Raw genomic sequence first — 27,247 nt, forward strand, 5'->3', positions numbered from 1 at the left:
CGGAATATCGGACCAGGTTTGTGATTGGATTCAGGATTTCCTAGAAGAAAGAACACAACATGTCATTCTTAACGGTTCAAAATCTGCAGATGTAGAGGTAATTTCGGGAGTACCGCAGGGAAGCGTGATAGGACCTTTATTGTTTACAATATACATAAATGACTTAGTTGACAACATCGGTAGCTCCGTGAGGCTATTTGCAGATGACACGGTTGTCTACAAGAAAGTAGCAACATCAGAAGACTCGTACATACTCCAGGAGGACCTGCAGAGGATTAATGCATGGTGCGACAGCTGGCAGCTTTCCCTAAACGTAGATAAATGTAATATAATGCGCATACATAGGGGCAGAAATCCATTCCAGTACGATTATGCCATAGGTGGTAAATCATTGGAAGCGGTAACAACCGTAAAATACTTAGGAGTTACTATCCGGAGCGATCTGAAGTGGAATGATCACATAAAACAAATAGTGGGAAAAGCAGGCGCCAGGTTGAGATTCATAGGAAGAATTCTAAGAAAATGTGACTCATCGACGAAAGAAGTAGCTTACAAAACGCTTGTTCGCCCGATTCTTGAGTATTGCTCATCAGTATGGGACCCTTACCAGGTTGGATTAATAGAAGAGATAGACATGATCCAGCGAAAAGCAGCGTGATTCGTCATGGGGACATTTAGTCAGCGCGAGAGCGTTACGGAGATGCTGAACAAGCTCCAGTGGCGGACACTTCAAGAAAGGCGTTACGCAATACGGAGAGGTTTATTATCGAAATTACGAGAGAGCACATTCCGGGAAGAGATGGGCAACATATTACTACCGCCCACATATATCTCGCGTAATGATCACAACGAAAAGATCCGAGAAATTAGAGCAAATACGGAGACTTACAAGCAGTCGTTCTTCCCACGCACAATTCGTGAATGGAACAGGGAAGGGGGGATCAGATAGTGGTACAATAAGTACCCTCCGCCACACACCGTAAGGTGGCTCGCGGAGTATAGATGTAGATGTAGGAATGCGAAGCTCTATAACCAGCAACTTACAGCTCTTTCAACCACTGGCTGGTGTCCAGTTGCAGATCAGCAGAATCCTGGGATGCAATCAACCTAAAGGACCCCGAAATGATGAGAGGCTGGGGCAAGGGGATTGACATACAAGGTGTGTGGGGGAGTCACTCCCACAATCACTTGCCGTATCAAGCGATTTGAGTTGCTTCGCAACCCCTAAGGTATCTACTTCTAAGAAACTCATGCTAGCAGCTGTTCATGTTTCAAATTCTGGAATATTCCATTTGTCTTCCCTGGTGAAGGAATTTCGGAAAACTGCGTTCAACAACTCCGCTTTAGGGGCACAGTCGTCGGTAACAGTACCATCGGCACTGTGCAGCGAAGGTATTGACTGCGTCTTGCCGCTTGTGTACTTTACATACGACCAGAATTTCTTAGGATTTTCTACCAAATTTCGAGACCGTTTCGTTGTGGAACCTATTAAAGGCATCTTGCATTGAAGTCCGAGCCAAATTTCGTGCGTCTGTAAATTTTAGCCAATCTTCAGGATTTCGCGTTCTTCTGAACTTCGCATGCTTTTTCCGTTGCCTCTGCAACAGCGTTCGGACCTGTTGTGTACCATGGGGGATCAGTTCCATATCTCACCAATTTATGAGGTATGAATCTCTCAATTGCTGTTGCTACCATATCTTTGAATTTGAGCCACATCTCATCTACATTTGCATAGTCAGTTTGGAAGGAATGGAGATTGTCTCTTAAGAAGGCTTCTAGTGACACTTTATCCGCTTTTTTAAATAAAATTATTCTGCGTTTGTTTCTGGTGGATTTGGAAGTAACGGTATTGAGCCTAGCTACAACGACCTTGTGATCATTAATCCCTGTATCAGTCGTGACGCTCTCTATTAGCTCTGGATTGTTTGTGGCTAAGAGTCAAGTGTGTTTTCGCAACTATTTACAATTCGCGTGGGTTCGTGGACTAACTGCTCGAAATAATTTTCAGAGAAAGCATTTAGGACAATCTCTGAAGATGTTTTCTGCCTACCACCGGTTTTGAACAAGTATTTTTGCCAACATATCGAGGGAAGGTTGAAGTCCCCACCAACTATAACCGTATGAGTGGGGTATTTATTTGTTACGAGACTCAAATTTTCTCTGAACTGTTCAGCAACTATATCATCGGAGTCTGGGGGTTGGTAGAAGGAGCCAATTATTAACTTAGTTCGGCTGTTAAGTATAACCTCCACCCATACCAATTCACAGAGATTATCTACTTCAACTTCACTACAAGATAAACCACTACTGACAGACACAAAAACTCCACCAGCAATTCTGCCTAATCTATCTTTCCTGAACACCGTCTGAGACTTCGTAAAAATTTCTGCAGAACTTATTTCAGGCTTTAGCCAGCTTTCTGTACCTATAATGATTTCAGCTTCTGTGCTTTCTATTGGTGCTTGAAGCTCAGGGACTTTCCCAGCACAACTACAACAATCTACAACTACAATTCAGACTGTTCCTTGATCCAATCACATCCTGTATTTGCCATGCACCCTTTGAGATTGCAGCCCGCCCCGTACTTTCCCGAGGCCTTCTAACCAAAAAACTGCCCAGTCCACGCCCCACAGCCTCCGCCACCCGTGTAGCCGCCAGCTGAGTGTAGTGAACTCCTGACCTATTCAGCGGAACCCGAAACCCCACCACCCTATGGCGCAAGTCAAGGAATCTGCAGCCAACATGCTCGCAAAACCGTCTGAGCCTCTGATTCAGACCCTCCACCCGGCTCTGCAACAAAGGTCCGCAGTCGGTTCTGTCAACGATGCTGCAGATGGTGAGCTCTGCCTTCATCTCGTAAGCAAGACCGGCAGCCTTCACCAAATCAGATAGCCACTGGAATCCAGAGAGAATTTCCTCAGATCCAAAGCGACACACGTCATTAGTGCCAACATGTGCCACCTGCAGCTGGCTGCACCCTGTGCTCTTCATGGCATCCAGAAGGACCCTTTCCACATCAGGAATGACTCCACTCGGAATGCACACGGAATGCACACTGGATTTCTTCCCCTCCTTAGCCACAATATCCCTAAAGGGCCCCATTACGCACCTAACACTGGAGCTCCCAACTACCAATAAGCCCACCCTCTGCGATTGCCCGGACCTTGAAGGCTGAGAATCATCCTCTGAAACAGGGCAGGCAGCTGCATCTGGCTCAGCCAGAGACAGTACCTGAAACCTGTTTGTCAGACACACCGGGGAGGCTTTCTGATCAGCCTCCAGGGACGTCTTTCGCTGCCTGCCACGCCTTGGAATGACCTCCCAATCAACCACAGGCGAGGGCTCAACCCCACTGCGGGCAGCAACCGGGGCAACCACAGGGGCAGACCGATCTGGGGACAGATGGGATGAGGTTGACATCCCCATGATACCCAAGTCCGGCTCCCCACAGTGGTGCCCACTGGCAACAGCCTCAAGCTGCGCGACCGAAGTCAGTGCCGCCTGCAGCTGTGAGAGAAGGGATGCCAACTCAGCCCTCATTTGAACACAGCAATCACAGTCCCTGTCCATTCTAATCGATGTTGAACAACAGTTACTGAAACACGAGTCCGTGCCTAGATAACGCAAGGAAAACACGCAAAGAATGTATGAACTAACCTGTACAAACGCCTAACGACTGCGCTACAATCTGCCTGAATGTACAATTACAGTAACTAAAACTCGAAATTACACCTCCTATACGAAACTCACATGCAATTTAAGTAAGAATCTACGAAGTAAACACAGAAAAGAAGCTATATACACTCCTGGAAATTGAAATAAGAACACCGTGAATTCATTGTCCCAGGAAGGGGAAACTTTATTGACACATTCCTGGGGTCAGATACATCACATGATCACACTGACAGAACCACAGGCGCATAGACACAGGCAACAGAGCATGCACAATGTCGGCACTAGTATAGTGTATATCCACCTTTCGCAGCAATGCAGGCTGCTATTCTCCCATGGAGACGATCGTAGAGATGCTGGATGTAGTCCTGTGGAACGGCTTGCCATGCCATTTCCACCTGGCGCCTCAGTTGGACCAGCGTTCGTGCTGGATGTGCAGACCGCGTGAGACGACGCTTCATCCAGTCCCAAACATGCTCACTGGGGGACAGATCCGGAGATCTTGCTGGCCAGGGTAGTTGACTTAAACCTTCTAGAGCACGTTGGGTGGCACGGGATACATGCGGACGTGCATTGTCCTGTTGGAACAGCAAGTTCCCTTGCCGGTCTAGGAATGGTAGAATGATGGGTTCGATGACGGTTTGGATGTACCGTGCACTATTCAGTGTCCCCTCGACGATCACCATTGGTGTACGGCCAGTGTAGGAGATCGCTCCCCACACCATGATGCCGGGTGTTGGCCCTGTGTGCCTCGGTCGTATGCAGTCCTGATTGTGGCGCTCACCTGCACGGCGCCGAACACGCATACGACCATCATTGGCACCAAGGCAGAAGCGACTCTCATCGCTGAAGACGACACGTCTCCATTCGTCCCTCCATTCACGCCTGTCGCGACACCACTGGAGGCGGGCTGCACGATGTTGGGGCGTGAGCGGAAGACGGCCTAACGGTGTGCGGGACCGTAGCCCAGCTTCATGGAGACGGTTGCGAATGGCCCTCGCCGATACCCCAGGAGCAACAGTGTCCCTAACTTGCTGGGAAGTGGCTGTGCGGTCCCCTACGGCACTGCGTAGGATCCTACGGTCTTGGCGTGCATCCGTGCGTCGCTGCGGTCCGGTCCCAGGTCGACGGGCACGTGCACCTTCCGCCGACCACTGGCGACAACATCGATGTACTGTGGAGACCTCACGCCCCACGTGTTGAGCAATTCGGCGGTACGTCCACCCGGCCTCCCGCATGCCCACTATACGCCCTCGCTCAAAGTCCGTCAACTGCACATACGGTTCACGTCCACGCTGTCGCGGCATGCTACCAGTGTTAAAGACTGCGATGGAGCTCCGTATGCCACGGCAAACTGACTGACACACTGACGGCGGCGGTGCACAAATGCTGCGCAGCTAGCGCCATTCGACGGCCAACACCGCGGTTCCTGGTGTGTCCGCTGTGCCGTGCGTGTGATCATTGCTTGTACAGCCCTCTCGCAGTGTCCAGAGCAAGTATGGTGGGTCTGACACACCGGTGTCAATGTGTTCTTTTTTCCATTTCCAGGAGTGTACGTATCTTTCTGCGTTGTCAATGTGCACCAACTGGGAGCTCAGGCCACACTGTAATATTAAATGGTGTGAACTTTCACAGCAATTGCTTGCGTGGCCATGATAAGAGAGACAGGAAAGGAGTGGCATCTGGCATCAATGAAAACAGCCACTCCACCTTTACCCTTGTCTCCAGTCGTATCATCCTTCCTGTATGGGTTGTAACCCCGTAATGCATGTGTGTCAGTGATTTTAAGATGCATTTCTTGTAAGCAGACACAGAACAGTTTCTCCTGGACCAGGAGCTGTAATTCTTCCAAATGTGAGCAATATCCATTTCAATTCCACTGCAATACACAAGTCCCTGTGGAAGCCATTTTTTAGCAATGGTTGTTCTTTTATTTCTCCCTTGGAGGCAGTGATTTACCGGTGAAGTCAGGGGGAATGTTAGCCAGTTCCCAGTTCCTCTGATTGGAAGTCCATATCCTCTGAAGCATAGACCCCATCAGAGAGGGAGAGAGCTCACCGATCTGAAGGTTTAACTATTGCCTTCTTGGACTTTGAACTACTTTTTGAAGGACTTTTCTTTCACTGATGAGAGGAGATGCTTGCCTGGGTTGCGGGGATGGCTTAGTTGGCTTCTGGTGGTGGGTAGTGATATGTGGCTTAGGTGCTAAGCCCATTGCTGATGGCTTCCAAAAGTTCAGTTTCAAGTGGTGCATTTCCTCCACAGCTACACCAACAAGTGCATGTGCTCGTACTTGAATCTGTGTTCTGAGTTCGTGTGAAGGCATCACACTTGGCAAATGGTGTCTTAAGGGCTGATTTAAAAGAAGTAGCAAAAACCAGAGGTCCTGAATTTTCCTTTCCTCACTGTAAACCTCACACTTTCTACACCACACTGGATGATGCCCCAGAGCAGTGTACAAGAACTGCCCGATTCGCGAGCTGAGCCTCCACAATTGTCACACATAGCACTCCCTTAACATCACACAGTGGCATGGCCAAATCTCCGATATTTGTAGCATTGCATTGGGTTAGGAACTAAACGGGTGAATCTGAAGACAGATATAGCCTGCAAGGATATGTTCAAGGTAAGTCTGGCATACTAAACATTAGAATAAATGTAGCCAATTTTTCCAGTTTGCCACTGACTCTCCTCATATAGTTCTGCACTTCCAAAATTCCATATTTTTCCATTCTTCAAGTAACTCCATGGGGTCCATCTCCATTATATCAGAGCAGGTAACCAAGCCCTTACCAAAGTTAAGGGTGTTATGCGACTCCAACTGGGTAGTCATCTAATGCCTTACATCTCAGGATCTTAGATATTTCCGTTGGATTAGCAGTTTCAACTAGAAGTGTTCCACTACAAAGTAGAAACTTCTTAGGAACCCAGCAATACCTTCCAATGCCTCGAAAACATAGAAAAGGGAGAGCTTATCAAAGGTTCCCCCCGTTCGCTTGATTACAATAAAAGTGTTATGACACACTAAGATTCTAAGAATTCTTTTCAGGAAGACTAACCAACCAAGCATTCTTCGATGAGCAGATGTTTGTACTACCCGACAGTACACCCATCTTGTCAGTAGTAGTAGTAGTTTGGTGACACCGTTCCATAGGGATCCCACGAGACACTAGGGAAACAACCATTGACCCAGGCACAGCCCTGCATACCTGAGCAAGCCTTGTACAACTGAAAGGGGGGGGGGGGGGGGGGGGGGGGGGGTAGCAGTGCCCCACAGGTTGCCCATTAGAGACTGTTTTACCTCAACAGTCATCAGCACATAGCACACCTTGAGGTTGAGGGATTTTTATAGAGGTGTGTACCTTCCTCATTGTCCAGGCAGTGAAGCCAAGACCTTTATTCTCTAAAACACACAACATTCCACCGCTGCGCCACACAGTGGCCGCAGAAGCATGCCCGTAGCTTAAGGTAACAGAAGGCTAATGGCGCTTACCAGTCCCCAGCTCAGGAACCCAGGGGTCACCAATCCTGTGCTCAGCAAACCAATGCTGAATCTCTGAGGGGTCCTGCTGGGAGAGGTGGAGGGAAGAGCACCATGTGGATGGAGTAGCCTTGATTGCATTATTAGACAGTGAGGTAGCCTTGGAAGAGTTGGTCCACAACTGAGAAAAAAGGGATTTAATGTAAAGCTGCAAATCTGTCCCAGGACATTTCAAAGAGATTGGGGAGGAGGGGGTAGGTGTCCCTCCCCCTTCTGCCCAGCCAACAGATCTGCAACTTCATTACCTGGGAGACCTATGTGGCCAGGAACCCAAAATAAATCAACCAACAAGCAGCATCACCAAGATAAGCAAAAAGGCCATGGATGGCAAAGACCAAGGGGGTGGCAGGAAAAGCACTGAGCAATAGCCTGAAGGCCAGAGTTCACATGTAACAAAATTCATGTGAGGGAGGACCATTGCATAAAGCAGAGGGCCCAATATAGAAGGCCATCAATTCTGTGGTGAACTCACCATACGTAGCAAGCAAGATATGCTGTTCTGTGCCAACAGCAGACATGAAAGCATACCCCCAAATGATCAACAGATTTAGAGCCATCGGTGTGAGAAACAATGGGATCCTAAAATTCCTGTAAGGGTGTTCAGAACAAACAATAGGACACCACTAAAATCATGGAGGTATCCAGACCCCAGAAGAGATCCATCCAAATCCAGGGCCAAGGAACCAACCAAGGGGGCAATGGCGAGGGGTTGATCAAGAGAGGGGAGATGGAAATTATGGCAGACAGAAGCGAGGTGGAGCCCAACTAGTAAAACTACCTGAAGCCCGGCAGCAGGTGAGTGACAGCCCAAAGTTGAGAAAAGAACAGAATAGGAGAGATGAGGAAAAGCGGATAGTGATTGCACAGGAAACCAGGAGCTGGGACCGCCTAAGCAAAAGGGGAGGGTTCCCAGTATCAACCAGAAGACTAATGATGTGGTTAGTGTTAAACCAGTGGCTAAACAGATACCACAATGGTAATTCAGGTCCAAGAGGAGCAGTGTGGAATGGGCAGCTGATCCATGAACTTGACAACCATAGTCCAGACAAGACAGAACTAATGGCCAGCAAAGGTGGAGAAGTGTGGAACGACTCTTGCCTCAAGAGGTGTAGACAAGGGAGTGAAGGCCATTGAGTTTACAAAAGCAGTCAATCTTCAGATGTCAGATATGGGGAAACCAAGTAAGCTTGTTGTCAAAACGAGGACCCAATAAACAGAACTGAGGGACCACAGTCAGGTGCTGCATGTCAAGGTAGACATCCGGATCAGGATGGACCGTAGTACGGTGACAAAAATGCACCACCATCGACTAAAGGTGAGAGAATTGAAAACGTGCGAGTGTATACATGTAGAAGTATGCAGGATGACACCCTGGAGGCTGTTTTTACGCAGAGGCAACCAAGTGGGAACTAGCCCAAATGCAGAAATTAACCCCATACAGAGCAGGGGTGACCAACAGTCTGCCTGAGGCCACAAGTCCATTAACAGTGATGAGAAAAAGGACACTTAAAATGGAGCCTTGTGGAACACCAATCTCCTGGGTCTCCAGAGACCTGAGAAGGATACTGACAGACACTGAACAACCAGTGGGGCAAGAACTGGTGAATAAAAATCAGGAGGGGGGCCCTGAAGACCTAACTCATGGAGCCTAAGGAGAATGTGATGGTGCCAAGCCATGTCATAGGCCTTACAAAGACCTAAGAAAACTGCAACAAGATGGCAGCACCGAGAAAAGGCCTGGCGAACTGCAGTTTGCAGTTGAATCAGATGAAGGCTGGCCGTCCTGAAAGCCGCATTGCTAAGGAGATAAATGATCCCAAGTTTCAAGGAACTAATGGAGCCAGTGAGCCAACTTATGTTCTAATGACTTGCAGAGGACACTGATCAGGCTCATTGACCAGTAACTATCAAGGGACAATGTATTCTCGCCAGCCTTAAGAACAGGAACCACAATACTGTCTCTCCAGTGAGAGGGAGAAGAGGGAGAAGAGGATTGAGGTGTTGCAGCAATTGGTTATGAACAGAATCAGCACCGTGGGAAGAAGAGAAGGTCAAAAGAAGTTCCATTCAATGAAAGGTTCACTGTAGGATTCTGCCTGACAAGGGGGTAAAACATAGGCAGGAAACCTCAGCCTGCTGTTTCTGGAGGAGGAAGGTGGATGGATAGGAGGCTGACATTGGTGCCATCACAAAATGGGCTGCGGGAACTGATGGATCTGCACTAAGGCCACCTGCATGGGCAAGGCATGCAACAATAGACTGTGCTGACAACCTTGGAGAGTGCACAGTGTTGCCCACGACCAATAAAGGGTCAGAAGAACCTAGAGGATACAGAATGCTGCTCTGCTTATGTAATGGGCTCTGGGATGAAGACATTTAAAGATAATAAGACCAGCAGAGGACAGGTGCCTCTTAAAATGTTGCAAGGCGTGACGACGATCATAGTTGGCAGTGGCAATAGCCGTGCCCCACTATGGAAGTGGCCAATACCGAACAGGGTCCATCAAACGTGAACGGCAATACCAGCAGCGTGGATTATCTTATCAGACAGATCACAGACAATGTCAATACAACCTGACAAAGAAGACATATACAAGACATGGGAGGTATACAGAGGCCAATCAGCATGATGGAAATCCCAACAAGGTAAACTGGTCATCAGTAGGCACGAAGGGAACGAGAGAATAAATGGGAAGTGGTCACTATCACATAGGTTATCGTGTGGTGACCAGCAAAAGGAAAGAGAAGGGGAGGGGAAGAAAGCAAAAGATCAATGGCACAGAAAATGCCATAAGTGACACTAAAATGATTAGGGGAACCATCATCATTAAGAAGGCACAGGTCCTAATCTGCAAGAAATTGATCGCTGAGGACCCCCAACAAGATGAAAAAGCACTGCCCCACAAAGGGTGATGGGCATTAAAATTCCAAAGGGGGACAGAAAGAGATAGTTGCTGAAGGGAAGGAGGGCAGTTAGGGCAGCATGTGTAGGTGACCTGTCAGTGGAGAGCGGGGGGGGGGGGGGGGGGGGGGGGGGGGGGGAGAAGAAATTGCAAACTGTGACCACAGAGTCCAAGTAGACCCAGATGGCAACTGTTTCCAATGCGATGCAAAGTGGGAGCCATGTACTAACAATGTGCATACGTATCAATGTGCTACCACCACCAGAAGCTCTCAAAAGCCCGACCCGGTTCAGACAAGAAGCATGGAACCCACGATGTGGTAGTGAGTGATTATCAGTACAATGAGATACATGCAACAAGTGACTGCAACTCTGGGAAGTTACAGTGTATCCATTACAGTTCCACTGAATAAGCTTGGAGCAGGTATCCAAATGGGAGACAAACAGGCTGGAGCCAATCATGCTGAGGAGAAGATAGGGGGACAGTACTGTGGCGACAGACGGGGTAGGGGAGAAAGATGTAGCACAGGTGAAGGTAGAAGTCATCAACACAGGGTGAAGTCTAACATATTTCCGGCAAGCCTCAGTGTAAGAATCGATCAAGGGACTTATACTCCTGTATTTTCTTTTCTTTCTTATAAGCCAGGCCATCTTGGTGAGCATGGAGAATGACAGTCATGACAACTAACACACACAGGTGGCAGAAGACTTGGGGCTCCCCCCCATAGGGTGGATGTCCACATTCACCACAGAGGGTCCACTGTACAGCAGGAAGACGTACCCAAAATGCAAGCACAAAAACACCTCATGGGTGGCAGGTCATACGGCTTCAAGTCACACTGGCAATGCATAACCTTTACCTTCTTCAGGAAGTTATCTCCATCAAATGCCACAATAAAGGCATCCCTGTAGGTGCGACTGTCCTTACGATCTTCCTGAACATGCCAAACAAAGCGAAAGCTCCAAACAAAGCGAAAGCTCCAAACAAAGCGAAAGCTCCAAACAAAGCGAAAGCTCCAAACAAAGCGAAAGCTCCAAACAAAGCGAAAGCTCCAAACAAAGCGAAAGCTCCAAACAAAGCGAAAGCTCCAAACAAAGCGAAAGCTCCAAACAAAGCGAAAGCTCCAAACAAAGCGAAAGCTCCAAACAAAGCGAAAGCTCCAAACAAAGCGAAAGCTCCAAACAAAGCGAAAGCTCTGTTGTTCCAGATGGGCCCAAAGTTCCTCATCAGTTTGAAGGTTGAGGTCCTTATGAAAAACGACTCCCTCAACTATATTCTGCCAAGGTGCAATGGACACCTGGACATCGTCAAGATCAGAAGCGTGAAGGGCTGCAGCTTGGACAGCAGAAGTAGTTTTGATCAAAAGCGAACCCAACCTCATCTTACTGAGAGACTCCTCTTTGCCAAACTTGTCTAATTTTCCACAAAAATAGCATAGTGGAAGTGAACAGGTCTCTGGCATTACTAGTAGTACAAACAAGGCAGCAGAGAAAGTGTTGTACCCCAAGCCAGTGAGCCTGGCTCTCCTCCCAGAGTGTTGCCAGGGAAGGGAAGACCACAGTAGGAGAGGGAATGGTGGTGCTCCTCACAGCTGACACCTGGGGAAGGGGCATGCGGACAAGGAGCATTCATGTGTTACAACTGATGTCCACAATCCCTACAGATGGGGCTGACATTAGAATGCGAAGATGTGTCCAAATCTCGAGGATTTCCAGCACTGCATGGGAGGGGGAACATAGGGTTTCACATTGCATCAATAAACCATCACCTTGACCTTTTCAGGCAACGAGTCTCCTTTGAAGGCCCAGACTAAAGCCCCAGTATCAACCCTATTGTCCTTGGTCCTGGTTCAACACTAACGACAAAATAAGCACACCCATCACTCCAAATTGTCATGTAACTCATCATATGTCTGTGAAAGGGGGTTACAGTGGAAGACAATGATACCTTGTAACATACCAAGACTTATGGACAGTGACAAACAGGAATGTCACCCTGCTTGTCATAAGCAAGCAGCACCCTCAACAGTGGTGGATGCTATTTTAATCAGAACTGAACCCCATTTTATTTTCAAACTTGCTGCTACTTCACCAAACCTGGCCTAAAGATGGTCAACAAAGAATAATAGCTTTGTCATCAAAAATAACTATCAGTCCTAGAACAAAGTACAAATTGTACCAATTGCCTTGTCTCTTAGCCCTATCTTCCTCCCACAGCATAGCCAGGGAAGGAAACATTGTGGGGTTGCGGCCATGCAGCCACAAGCAGGAGAAAGTTTGATCCACTTCATCTGCATTGGAGTCACCCAATCCAGGTGGGGCCTCTCTCCCTGCAGGCACCACCCAGCCACGACAACAGCAACCTGGCTCATTAACCATTGCACGAAGTCCCCCTGCCCCAGCCACAATGAGCACATACTCCTTGGCATACGTGAGGAGTTTCCAACTCAGGCACCAATAGTTCACTCCCTGCATGGTCGGGGGTGGGGGCTACCACTGTGCAATTACTTAATTGAACCCCTTCCTGGGCCGACTTCAGCAGTGGACCAACCAGGGGACAAACAGGTCGTGCTGGATGTTCTCTAAATCTCCATTTCCAGCCCCTCACAGTGATGCCCATTAAGAACACCTCAAGCTGCGTGACCAAAGCCAGCCTGGAGCTGTGAGCATAGAGTCTCCAGCTCTGCTTGCATTGGGACACAGCAATCAGTTCCTACCCATACTCAAGATGGTGGAAATGTACACTATAAAAACACAAGAAATGAAAGATTAAACTACAGAAGAACACAGACTAATCAACTTGTTCCTACTTAGAAACTTTTAATATAATGCACAAATGAAGTCTCCACAGCTGCTACTGCACTAACAGATGTCAGCACCCTTTTCAACCAAAAATGAGATACTGATTGATAGTGTGAAATCTTACACTAGATAATGCCACCAATAGTTGTTTCTTAGAAACACCTGAAATCTCCAGACAGTACCCTTAGTTCTAGCCCATAATGCTGCTAAGCTCCAATCTAAAGCTTACAAAAATAATGATAATGGATTAAGAACTGGTTTCCATGCCATTTGGTTTCCAGATAGGTTCTGTATAAATGGATGTGTCTGTAGTGTTCCCAACATAGTCTATGCACATAGTCCAGTCAATAATGCAAAATAATCAACAAAACCCTACAAGAGTAAGTACAGGACAGGTTTATAACAGGGTGCAATTTTGTCCCTGCTCCTTTTTAACACATTGGCAATGGACTTCAACTGCCAATCTACACCATACTGATAAATGTAGTCATGCAGAGAATGAAATACTGGTATAAGAAACAATTTGAAGGCTAAATTATTTGAGGCAAATGGATTAAGTAGTTCAACAAGTCATTCACCAAGAACAGATAACAAAAGCCTTGCTGTCTGAAAATCTGAATGTGTGACTTACATGTGGATCATAGTCAAATATTTGTCTTCGATGACAAGGCCCACGGGAACTTTCACATCAAACATTACTGAAGAGTACAAAAATGTAATATATATGCTCCATTTGCTAATGAGGATCAACTGGGGAGCAGACTTCAACACTGGACTACAGTTTAGCACGACCCCATTTCAGTTGTGCCCGTGTGTACTGTTTTGTTGACTTGTGATTCAACATTACATCATCTTGACAAATGCCAATACAAAAAAACATTTTAGTTTCACTTGGTGAAGCGAATCCAGACCAACAAAAGCCCTACTGATGGAGATGATACACCATAATTTATCGCCAGCAATCCAGTACAAACATAATGAACTGTTTTTCTATCTTAACAACAAATCAAATTGTATACATCTTTAATTACAAACCACTGATGCTTCTTAACAATTTCTTGATTATTACTTACATAAGTAGAAACCAAATTGTTAGTGAAGTTTTTCCAATCTTAAAAACAATTGAATTGTAGATATTTTTAAATACAGACCAGATAATGCTTTGCCTGGATAAAGTGAAACTCATCTGACGCAAAAAAAACTTGTACTTTTAACAATCGAATGAAAATACCCTTAGGAATTTTAAACCAACTACGGACAATATGGTCACACAAATGAAGAATTTGATGCCTACTACCTGTCCACTGTCTTTCAGTTGGAAGACTCATGTTTCATTTTTACAAACTGACATTTGCAGTACCCTACACAATTATCTCTCCAAATGATGAAGCATCTTCAGGCCCATAATTACTAATACTTATTAAAATATAATTACTAAACAAGGATGAAGAGATACTAGTATTTTGTTGTATTATAGGAAAATTTACTCTCTCACCTGCCAAGCCATCCTATCCTGCAGATTTATAAAAAAATGGAAATTCCTATAATCATATTTAATTTCAGTTCAGTGCTTATTCTCATGAAGCATTTATACAACTAAAGAAGTAATCACCCCATTTTATAAGAACTGCAGGAAATGCTACCATTATTCCATGACTGCATTGCAAGATAGAGAGATACCGAAGAATTACAGAAACAATTTATTTTTTTGAGGAGGAGTCCATCCATTTTGGAATAAGAATTAGCCACTGCTACCAATTTCTTATGAAGAGTTAGAGCTCCAGCCATGAAAGTGCAGAACAAAAAATTTCAGTACCTCTTCAGAAGTAGGGCAAGAGCTTGCACACAGATATAGCTTTCACTACCAGTGAGTCACTGGTATAGCTGCAGCTGTTCAAGGAGTTTCAGAAAACATACTAACATCAGTCATGTCTGCTTCAATAAAAATCTGTATCACAGTCTTTTACCACCCTGAAAAATGGACACCAAGCTTATCTATTAATTGACATGAAACCACAAATTCTCCAAGGCGAGAAACACTACAAATTAAGGGTCTTTTGTTGACTACTGTAACATTACTGTGGAGAAACACAAAAACTCTGAAAATCACCTGCCAATAGAGAAATGAGTAAGAAAATGTGTGGAATTACTTGCAAGTTGTAAATGGTTAACCTGCCTTGTAGTATTAGTTACGAACATAACAGCACTTACTTTAAGAGACCACCTTAAATGGTTATTACTAAACTCACATAAAGCAACAGAATTTACAATACCTACCTGTTCACTACTGGAAACTGGGACCCATTTGTAGATTTTCATAGTTGTGTCTCCTATAGTCACCCATTTCTTTTCCCTATAAACAAATCACACAAGTTTATTCTAACAGCATTCACAAATACAGGGTGGGTCAGGAGGAAAGGTACATGCTTTGAGGGGTGATAGTATTAGTGATTCTGAACAAAAAACTTCATATGGATATATGCCCTACTCCAAATGGTTTCCGAAATAGAACAAATTTAATATCACTTTTGTATGTTTTTCTTGGATAACTTTAAAACCGCACCCTCCAGTGAAAACGTGTCACAGTACAAAATTAAACTATATTAAATTTCCTACAAAAAAGGCCCCATTCATGTTTTTCTGTAGAACTAATGGTTTGTGCGAAGAGAGCACGAGAATGCTGAAAAGCACTTAACACACATGCACTGTAGTTTACACAGTTTTTGTAGGCCAATTTGAAATAGCATATTGAAGTAGCACATTGAGAAACAGTTTGATATGGGACATTTGTGGCCTAGCAGTCAGGAAACTATCTCAAATTGGCCTACAAAAACTTTGTAAGCTACTGCGCACATGCGTCGAGCAAGTTTATCAACATTTTCGCGCTCTCTTTGCACAAACCATTAGTTCTACAGAAAAAATGAATAGGACCTTTTTGTAGGAAATTTAATATAGTTTCATTTTGTGCTGCGACAAGTTTTCACTGGAGAGTGCGGTTTTCAAGTTATTCAAGAAAAATGTACAAAAGTGATATTAAATGCGTTCTATCTCTGAAACCATTAGGAATAGGGCATACGTCCATACAAAATATTTTGTTCAGAATCACTAATATTATCACCCCTCAAAGCATGTACCTTTCCTCCTGACTCACCCTGTATATATCACAGCTGAAAACATAAAAACAACAGTGCATCTAAATGTGCAGAGAACTGATACTGATGACTCTGAAGATTTTTTAAAAAAAAAAAACAACCTGTTTGTAAGCCTTCTGGACGATCATTTACAAAATCCTTAGTTTAGAAATTCTACTTTATTAATCAGGCCTTAGGCACATCAATCAGTTTTATTCATAACACAATCTTATGTAAGAGAACTTAATGCATTATCCAAAATAAAATTACACCCAAAGTAATGATAAAGACCTTACAGACAGCACAATAATAAACATGAGTAAAAGCATACAGGCAAATGCTCTCTTCAGGACCAAAGCTTTCTTTATCTGACAAAACAGCTGGGTGGGTTAAGAGACTAAACAGCAAGGCCATCAGTCCCTCAGTCAAGAGGAAATCTGGGATAAGTGGCATCAGCTAGAAATTTGATCAAACAATTATATTATGTAAGGGTGGTAAAACTGAGGCACTGAAAGAAATATTGAGGTAGGGAGCAGTATGCAGATCCGAGCAGACAAAGGCTCCCCAAGGTTCATCGGTGCTGAGTGAAAACTCACCCATCTCTGATCCCTCACCAATCTAAAGAAAGGCTATGACAATAATAAAATAAACACAGCTTTCTCACTTGCAGATTTGTCATACTGTAAGTAAAATCACTAAAAACATAAATAAATAAAAATGTAATCAGTTGGAACAATAATCGTAAAATAAGTTGAGAGAGAAAACCACATCAGGAAGTGGGTGGTAATCAGGTGAGTGTAGCTCTGAGCTCAGCATACAATGGAGGGTGTCCCTCCCACAACTGTCCTACCCTCAATCTGTCAAACTGTTAAAGATGAGAATAGAGCCCACTTGCTGCGAGAAAACACAAAAACCTGTTCAATTGTACTTTCATCAGCAGCTAGTATGAATGATAAGGAATCCATAAGGTCTTGCCTTTATTGGAGTGCTACTAAAAATATATAAAAAATTCATCAGAAAAAAAATGGGGCCAATTAAAACAGAGCAAAAGAAGTCTGACGAAGATGGCTAGCTAAGGTGACAGCGTCAAGGACTCCCCGGGCTAAGCATGTGGCTGGAGATGTCCCAGCCCTCCGACCCCTGCCCCAAAACCAGTTTAAAATTTCAATCTGAGGATAGAAACCACTTTCTCAAAGTAAACTACGAACCAGCTCAACTGACCATACCCATCCAGCAATATTAGAGGCACAGAATCTGGAAGACCAAGTATGGCACAAAGCCAAAAGGAGGGGGGAGGGAGGGGGGGGGGGAGATTTCATCAGGATCTGAATTACTATCTGTCATGATCCACAACTACAATGTGAGGAATGACCCACTACGTATGATAAAATTATGTTTTAATCTGGCATGACGAATGGTGGAGCTCTTTCAAGAGGAAAAAAAGGAGAAGGGCCATGTAGCTGCAATCTCCTTGCTAGTGCAAAGTTTATCAAGGGGGCAACAGCAGACCAGATGTTCCTCTCAGATTAATTAAGAGGTCTTATCTGCATCTGCCAATCTGTACCTGGAATCCTCCTCTAACCGAACAGCCAGCCAGTTCGGTCCCTGGGATACCAACATGACTTTGGACTCAAGAAAGAAAACAGAACAGGTAGTATGAATACAGTCAGAACAACATGAGCAGCAGAAATCACACGCTAACACTGTTGACAGAGGTCCATTTAATAACACATAGGGCTTTCTTAATTACCATCAGCTCTGCTAAAAAAGAAACTACACATGAGAAGCAACAAATGTAATTTCTAACTGTTGAGAAATTATTTACATCCATTCTTGAAAGTAAGCTTTCAAGTTTCAGTTTGCATTTATATTCAAGCATTTGCCATTTTATTTCTTTCACCATCTCCGTGATCATTTCCCTTGAGAGAAACAAACCTGCACCCATTCTCATTGCCCTTCTTTGTATGCACTGAATAACCTCTGTTAGTCCCATTTCGTATGGGTCCCACACACACTAGCAATTTTCTAAGACTGGTCGCAAGAGTGATGTGTTTAAGCAATCGCCTTTGTTGACTGATTGCATTTCCGTAGTATTCTGCCAAGTGATTGTTCTATTTGTAGCCTTATGAATTGTACACCCAGATATTTGTATGAGTGGACCGATTCCAATTGTGACTGAAGGTGTAGCCATATGACTTTTTCAATTTTGTGAACTGCATAATTCTACATTCCTGAACATTTTAAGCAAGTTGCCAATCTTTGTACCACTTCGAAATGTTATCAAGATCTGAATGAATATTTGTATGGGTTTTCCACAGAGCACTTCATTACAGAATACAAAAAATCCAGAGATTACTACTGTAAGAAACAAATGAGGAAAAACACTTCCGACTTTCACGAAGAATTATTTATTATCTCCTAGTTATAAATTTTGGTACTGAACTGGCAAAAGAAACAAAATAACTTAAGCAACAAACTCTTGTTTTTTTTTTTCAATGAATATTGTTTCTCCATGAACACACTAAACTACTGTCCACTATTCAGCTTCTGTGGCACGTCACCAGTCTTGTCAGCAGGAAAAATCCTTAAACAGCCAAACTGAATCCCACACTATTAATACGGTCTGCACGGTCATTAATATACAACATGGACAGCAAGGTTTCCAAAGCACTTGCCTGGGGCACATCTGAAGTTACTTCTACATCTCTCAACAACTCCCTCCCAAAACTCCCTACCAAAAAATCCTCTTTCATCACAAATGTTGCACGACACCTCATATGATAACACTTTCGATAAAATGTGTAGAAGTGGTATTGAGTCAACTGCCTCTCCAAAATCTAGAAAAGCTGCACATACCTCACTGCTTGATCCAAATTATTCAGTTCGTCAGGTGAAAAAAGTGAGTTATTTTCACCACGATCAGTATTTTCAGAATCCATGCTGGCTGACACGAAAGTTCATTATGTCAAGCTCAAAATACATTCTAAGATTCTACAGTGAATGGACGTCAAGAACATCGTACAGTAGTTTTGTGGGTCACTTCTGCTGACCTTGTAGATCGGTGTGACCTGTGCTGTCCTCCAGCCAGAGGCACAATTTTCTGTTCAAGGGATCTTTGGTATGTTATGGTTAAAGGGGAGCTAACTCTGCCGCAAATTCTGTATATAATCTGATAGGGATGCCTTTGTGTCCTGGAGCTTTGTTCAATTTTAGTGATTTCAGCTGATTCCAAATACCATGGTCTCACTCACATTGCCAAGGCTGTTGAGAGTCCATTACATAAGTTTCGCTGTGAAGTCCTTACACTTCCTCAGTACTAGAACTGTTGATAACATATATATATATATATATATATATATATATATATATATATATATCCACCATACTTGCTCCGGACACTGCGAGAGGGCTGTACAAGCAAGGATCACACGCACAGCACAGCGGACACACCAGGAACCGCGGTGTTGGCCGTCGAATGGCGCTAGCTGCGCAGCATTTGTGCACCGCCGCCGTCAGTGTCAGCCAGTTTGCCGTGGCATACGGAGCTCCATCGCAGTCTTTAACGCTGGTAGCATGCCGCGACAGCGTGGACGTGAACCGTATGTGCAGTTGACGGACTTTGAGCGAGGGCGTATAGTGGGCATGCAGGAGGCCGGGTGGACGTACCGCCGAATTGCTCAACACGTGGGGCGTGAGGTCTCCACAGTACATCGATGTTGTCGCCAGTGGTCGGCGGAAGGTGCACGTGCCTGTCGACCTGGGACCGGACCGCAGCGACGCACGGATGCACGCCAAGACCGTAGGATCCTACGCAGTGCCGTAGGGGACCACACCGCCACTTCCCAGCAAATTAGGGACACTGTTGCTCCTGGGGTATCGGCGAGGACCATTCGCAACCGTCTCCATGACGCTGGGCTACGGTCCCGCACACCGTTAGGCCGTCTTCCGCTCACGCCCCAACATCGTGCAGCCCGCCTCCAGTGGCATCGCTACAGGCGTGAATGGAGGGACGAATGGAGACGTGTCGTCTTCAGCGATGAGAGTCGCTTCTGCCTTGGTGCCAATGATGGTCGTATGCGTGTTTGGCGCCGTGCAGGTGAGCGCCACAATCAGGACTGCATACGACCGAGGCACACAGGGCCAACACCCGGCATCATGGTGGGGGGAGCGATCTCCTACACTGGCCGTACACCACTGGTGATCGTCGAGGGGACACTGAATAGTGCACGGTACATCCAAACCGTCATCGAACCCATCCTTCTACCATTCCTAGACCGGCAAGGGAACTTGCTGTTCCAACAGGACAATGCACGTCCGCGTGTATCCCGTGCCACCCAACGTGCTCTAGAAGGTGTAAGTCAACTACCCTGGCCAGCAAGATCTCCGGATCTGTCCCCCATTGAGCATGTTTGGGACTGGATGAAGCGTCGTCTCACGCGGTCTGCACGTCCAGCACGAACGCTGGTCCAATTGAGGCGCCAGGTGGAAACGGCATGGCAAGCCGTTCCACAGGACTACATCCAGCATCTCTACAATCGTCTCCATGGGGGAATAGCAGCCTGCATTGCTGCGAAAGGTGGATATACACTGTACTAGTGCTGACATTGTGCATGCTCTGTTGCCTGTGTCTATGTGCCTGTGGTTCTGTCAGTGTGATCGTGTGATCATGTGATGTATCTGACCCCAGGAATGTGTCAATAAAGTTTCCCCTTCCTGGGACAATGAATTCACGGTGTTCTTATTTCAATTTCCAGGAGTGTGTGTGTGTGTGTGTGTGTGTGTGTGTGTGTGTGTGTGTGTGTGTGTGTGTGTGTGTGTGTGTGTGTGTATATATATATATAAAAAAAGCAAAGATGGTGTTACTTACCAAACAAAAGTGCTGGCACGTCGATAGACACACAAACACAAATATACACACAAAATTCTAGCTTTCGCAACCAACGGTTGCTTCGTCAGGAAAGAGGAAAGGAGAGGGAAAGACAAAAGGATGTGGGTTTTAAAGGAGAGGGTGAGGAGTCATTCCAATCCCGGGAGCGGAAAGACTTACCTTAGGGGGAAAAAAGGACGGGTATACACTCGCACACACAGACATATCCATCCACACATATACAGACACAAGCAGACATATTAAAAGGCATAGATATATTTTTCCCACGTGGAATGTTTCCCTCATGACAGTATTTCCCCAACATAACGATATCAAACTGGCAATATTGAGTGCCAATATCTTTATTTCATATTTTTTTCAGAATTGTCAAATATTCGAAGTTGTTCGTTTGAAATTTTAGTAGAACATAATTTTACTTTCACTGTGTGAAAGAGTCTTACGACTTTTTGAGCTTTCATCACATCCAATCTTTCTCTTTTATGTGTAAAGCAATTGTATGTGGCACAAAGGAAGTCCAATTGCACTCAGGAGTGGTGTTGTGAATGGAATAGCAAGATTTACAATGTGAAGAAACAGCGTAGCAGTTGCAATAAGAAACAAAAATCTAAATGATAAGATAGATCTTTATTGTGGGCGGAGATTTCTGTGGGAAAAAGCTGGCAATCAGCACTACCAACAGAAACTACAACATTTACCATCACCACAATGGCAGAAATGAAACGAACTGGGAAGTGTTCCAGACGAAACTGATGTGACGAAAATGTACGATTGTCAGCAAAGTGGTTGTCACCAAGTGTGAACGTGCATTGTTCTTTAAATTTTTGCTCTTAGGGGGATAGGTAAGCTGCTAGCTTGTTGATGTACAGAATACCTAATAATAAATCAATACTAAAACATACGGCTCTAAAACCAGCAGTATATTTACAATGTGCAGCCAATATTTTTGTAGGCAGGTACAGCGTTATTTTTTCATCGATATATTGAGGGCCGATAATGATTTTCTTAAACATTTTAAAAAATATCAACACTTCTATTTGGTGCAGTCTCAATCTCATCCCACGCAATTTCCATGTTTTGAGGGCCCTGATGAAAAACCTTCGTTCCATTTATTTGTTTCTAACAAAGAGGTGCACACCTGGGTACAGCCACGGTTCCATAGGCAACCACAAACATGGTTCCATAAATGTACTGACCACTTTATTACATAGTGGGATAAATTTATTAAAAGTTACAGCAATTTCTTTAGAAATAATAAGTTTATTTTTTTCCATTTGTCCTGTTTTCATTTGACTGCCCCTTATGCTACAAAAGCTTTTGTTAGCAAAATTCTTTCAACAGCAGTTCATCACTGTATAGTCTGGCTTTCTTCAAGCTAATGTTTAAAGGGTGTGTACAAGATGGGGGAACAAAGCAAGTTTATTTTTTTCCCCCTGAGGATGAGTGAGTGACTACTGCCCTCCCCTTGCCCCTGATTACATACACACTTCTTGTATAAGAAGTAACGGAGGTTATGCACAACACTATTTTTTTCTAATTTTGAGTACTCTTTACAAGCTAAGCTGCAGCACATCCACATACTTCACCTCATCTTCACTGATTCACAAATTACCAATGTGACGTCAAATAGAACAACTAACACCAGTCGGTAAAACCACCCCAGATGGTGTCTCCTAGCCCATAACAACATACAATTATTTCAATTCCATAAGAGAAAGATGTACTACCGCAAATATACATTTCCACATCATTTTTTTTAAATTATCCTCACAATATCTACCAATTTTCTTAATTTGGACTATGTACGTTCTTCGCTTGATTCCAGGAGATGAGGAAAGACCATGATGTCAACCCAATGGAAGGTAAGCAGGAGACACCAGAAAAAACACAGAAGCAACAGAAATGCCTGTAGCAAAGAACTGCACTGCACAGAAGAGTCTGGAAAGTCTTTATCCAACAGCAGAAGACAAACTGCCCCTTCAACCTAGATTTCCATGAGAATATTCCTTACCCATGTACTGCAGTAACTCAGATACATGGAAGTTACTGATAAATATCAAATGCACATAGAAAGGCAAGAAAACAATACCAGAAAATAGTTTACAAAATTTCCTTCACCTCGAACTAACATTTCAAATGATATTTTAGGAAAATTGAATCAGGAACACAAAGCAATGGACAAATAAATAGTACAAATGATCAGCTCAGCTACTGACAACTTCTTATAGCTGAGAAAGTGAATTACTTACCATTGCATAACCTAACAGACTTGTTAGAAAGACTTTTCAAATTATATTAATCTGCATACAAAGATAACTTTCAGATATTCAGTGCAAGTTACCTAGTCAGTTTGTCCCGAACTTTCCAACAAAATATTATTCAATTACAGTTAATTGTGGTACACAAGATTAGCATCTCTGCAGGTTCTTTTGTGTTCCACTATAGTGCCGACAGCAAGTCTGCCCCCTCCCCCACTCTTATGTGCTGTTGTATGGCCAATAAGGGAGGGATCGTATGTTGCATCTGGCTGCTGCCAAACAGTGGTAAATAAAGCCACAGCTCCACCTTGCACTGGCACCCAGCTAACTAGGATGTATCACCTGCCTAACATTCTTTGAACACAATTTGATGATACCCACACCTTGTCTATCCCAACCTGGTGCACTGTCCACTCATGTAATTCACAGCATCTGTCAATAACTACATGTTTAATGAAAGTGATATGCGAACACTGTAAAATTCGCAGCCAGAATTACTGAACAAAAATGCAACACATTTTGATTGAAATTTCTCATCATTAGGGATAAGGAGTGATCCATAACAGCTTTGGAGAAAATTTATTAGGCGAGACGGCATTCAGTACTAGTTATTCGTGATTACTAGTTTCAACAGTCAAGACCATCTTCTGATAAGTAAAGTCTTGTATTTACATACAGTACATAAACAAGAGTTATATTAGCCATTACATATGAGAATATGGAAATTCTACATTTTATATCTTTAAAAAACTTAATACGTCCTGTGTGGAATGTGCTACACAATAACCAACAGAATGTCAACATGGTATAAGAGATACAGTCAAAATTGAACAGGACATATAAGAAGTGTGGTTTTTTTACGTATGAAAATCTGGAATTTCCATTTCCTCATTTGTAAAGACGAATAATGATTTTACATGTACTTAAAGTAAATGCATCACTTCACCGAGGAGAAGACGACAGACTTAGGCTTAATTGTTGAAACCAATAATCCGGAATAAGTAATACTGAATGCAACCTTTGCTGTTAAATTTTCTCCAAAGCAACATAATTTTCGTCATGACTACGATTTTGTATAAACCCATATACCATCTTTTGCACTGGTGGGCTAATGAATAAATTTACGAAATGTAGCCAGAGCACAATTTTTTTTTTAAATTATAAAGCTGCATATAATCCAGTTCACTGTGAATTACTGCAGTTGCTTAATGCACTGTTACAATTCTGCATGAAATACCAAGAGTAATTTGCTTGAAGAATGCCGTTCCAAGTTTATTTAAGGTATTCAGAATTAACCATGGCAGTGGAAAGAAGTAAACGCGAAACTCATATCTGACGTTCTCTTAAGATCTTAATGGTCGTTTAAAATCCATTACGAAAGATTGCCGACCACTGTAACCTGTGACAACAGGAAGAAAATCGTCGCATCAAATACGTCATGTAACAATGATAAATGTTAAACTGGTTCTACCATTGCAGAGTTTATACAGGGTTATTTCCATTGCCCCTCAAAATTATGCACCTCAAGAATACCTCCACACCACGACCACTTTTCGGCATATCCTCACATTAGAGAAAATGTTTGAAAGTATTTCTAACTAAAATTCGCCATTACCGAGATTTTTATCTTCCGCTTTCTCTTTTGCGGCACTTAACACCGCAATCAGGAAAAATTTAAGGCACGAAAATACACACAGCTTTTGTTCAGTTATAATAGTATTTTCGAAGTTGATCAGCAAAAGCACGATTAACAAGTCTTTTTCAACTTACCAATGTCGAACTTTGTCGACGACTTGCATGACACGTTTAATGTCATCTTTAGCTCGGCTTCGGGTTTCAGCTCTTACGGATCTCGACATCATTTTGGAAAATGATGCTCAAAATCTAATGTCGGCTGTGCCAGATTGCATTTGTATCACCGCTTCTAACCTTGGCTTCAGCAGACTACAACTAACACTGTACACAACAAGCGAGACCACTTCGATATTGGATGTTCCTTGGTATCACAGACATTCCAATAGATACAGGGATCAGTAATATGCAACAGCGAAACACCCTTGGACAGACGAATGTGCTTGCGTTTACCTGCTTTTACTGATTTTGACCATTATCTCATAGCGATATGTAATTTATGTATGATTTGGACGACTGAAAATCGATACACATTTGACAGAACATAACATCGAACTATTCCACAAAACAATTCCAATAGCAACATTCACACAGGCCGTCAGTGAAAAGGTACTAAAACATTCATCGGCAAGAATGTTTTGAGTCTGCGAAGTACCACGAGTCGTAGAAGTATTTATTTATTCGTCTTTTGGCCATTCATCACAACTGTGTAGGACACACACGACAGCACAGATCAGCATCCACACAACGCTTTTTCCTTCGTTCAAATTGGCGCATGCACTTACATTTCCAACAGCGCAAATAGGTATGCCAATTCGTGATTGCGTAATTTCCAAAAAATGCAGACCGTGCGCACAAGCGTGTTGCTTCGCGCGTTCGGTGGGAATTTCTTGCAATGCTTAGCAAAAGAGAGGCGGCTGGGGCCCATGTGTGTTTCATCATGTAGTATCTTAAGAGTTAATTTATGTCCAGACGATGCCTCTTTCTTCGTGCGCAATCGCGGACACACGTGAATGAGGGCGCATGTACAAAAATTACGGAAAGAATGCACATACGCATGGGCATTTTCGTGTCCACTAGTTGCCTCATTAGACAAGCAGTCTGCTTAGGATACCCTAATTTGTTTGGTAGATTGGGCTGCATTTAATGTGATGAAAAGGCCACAAAAAAGAAAACACAAAGGCGACAGTGAGATAAAAAGTATCAAAATAATAAGGTACGATTAATACAAAGTGACGACAACGTTCGGACTGGCAAATTCCAGAAGGAGGTCACAGCGAGGTTTTAGACTTTTTGCTTGGGAAACTGCGGCGATAATTTTGGCAACAACACTTCATTAGCCGGTAACCGACTACTTGTATCTCTGTCTGAACTATTTGTTTCGCATTAAAATAAATAAATAAAAAGTTTATTGGTTATTTCTGAAACTGGAAAATATGTTAGGAAAGTTCTTAGTCGTTAAGTCATTTAACTTTCAGTGCGTCATTTTTAATTTATTTTATAAAAAGTTGTGCAAACAACTTTAACCATGAAATATTATGTGCAGATTATCGTCTTCGGCCTCAACAAATTTGGGAATGTTGTACACGCCGGTATCCACTAGAATAGAAGCTGTGTTTTCAAGTTTTGAATTTCGCCTCATCTGTGCCCTTCATTTCACTTTCTTGTAGTTTGTTGAGGAGATAACACACTCCTCAGTTGTAATGTTAAGTTGCCATAACAGGAATATTCATCCACAGTTTTCATATTCATTTCACATATATTTGTAGACTTCTTATTCTCTGTGTTCCTACTCTGAGGCGTATGGTATCTTACTCTTTGCAGTGAGATTGGAGACTCCTTATCTAATAATTTATTTGACGCTCAGGACATAACAACTCAATTTTTATTCAAAAGATGGCGTGTCGAGACCTTCCGTCTACTCACCCAACAACCAACAACACAGAAGGGTTATGCAGGCATGGACCTCACAGGGGACAGCTCTTCAGACGACTGGCAAAGGATGGACGCACACTGCTCAGCCACCAGGTGACAATCCAAGCACTACCAGAGGTCATTGGCCTTGTGGACCTTTTCTCCTCTACAGGCCTCGTGACCAAAAGTAATACTGCAGTATCCTGGAGCCCAGGCAGTATTTAAGCTAGCGCCCAGACTACTCTAAGGAGTTTGCTCTGAGTGAATTTCCTGGACCAGGCGCCAATTTCGAAAGCATTCCCACAATCAGGATCACACTCCGGAGCTGCCACTACGACGCCACAGCCAACCACATGAGCCTTTGCCTACAGAAGCTGCTAGTCACGAACCTACACCATTTGTCGCCTCTACAGCAAAAAGATGTAGCCTCTGAAGCCTAGACCAACAACTGAACTTTGTAGTATTTGTCTCTGGTTTTCATTCTCAATGTGCTGAATTTAAAAAATGGTT

At 43.8% G+C, this 27,247-nt stretch overlaps 1 protein-coding gene across 1 annotated transcript in view; it reads right to left on the reverse strand.

Annotated features, from left to right (window-relative positions):
• Positions 1-25,196, reverse strand: part of LOC124614096 (B-cell CLL/lymphoma 7 protein family member B-A) — a 43,718-nt gene extending 18,522 nt beyond the window's left edge. The window contains exons 1-2 of the mRNA XM_047142917.1: positions 24,962-25,196; positions 15,195-15,270 (exon numbers count right to left, since the gene is read on the reverse strand). Of these exons, the coding sequence (XP_046998873.1) occupies positions 15,195-15,270; positions 24,962-25,053 (168 nt within the window). The 5' untranslated portion in view covers positions 25,054-25,196. The remainder of the gene's footprint in view (positions 1-15,194; positions 15,271-24,961) is intronic.
• Positions 25,197-27,247: the final 2,051 nt, after the last annotated feature.

The sequence above is a fragment of the Schistocerca americana genome, chromosome 1, assembly GCF_021461395.2.
Source record: "Schistocerca americana isolate TAMUIC-IGC-003095 chromosome 1, iqSchAmer2.1, whole genome shotgun sequence".
NCBI lineage: Eukaryota > Metazoa > Arthropoda > Insecta > Orthoptera > Acrididae > Schistocerca > Schistocerca americana.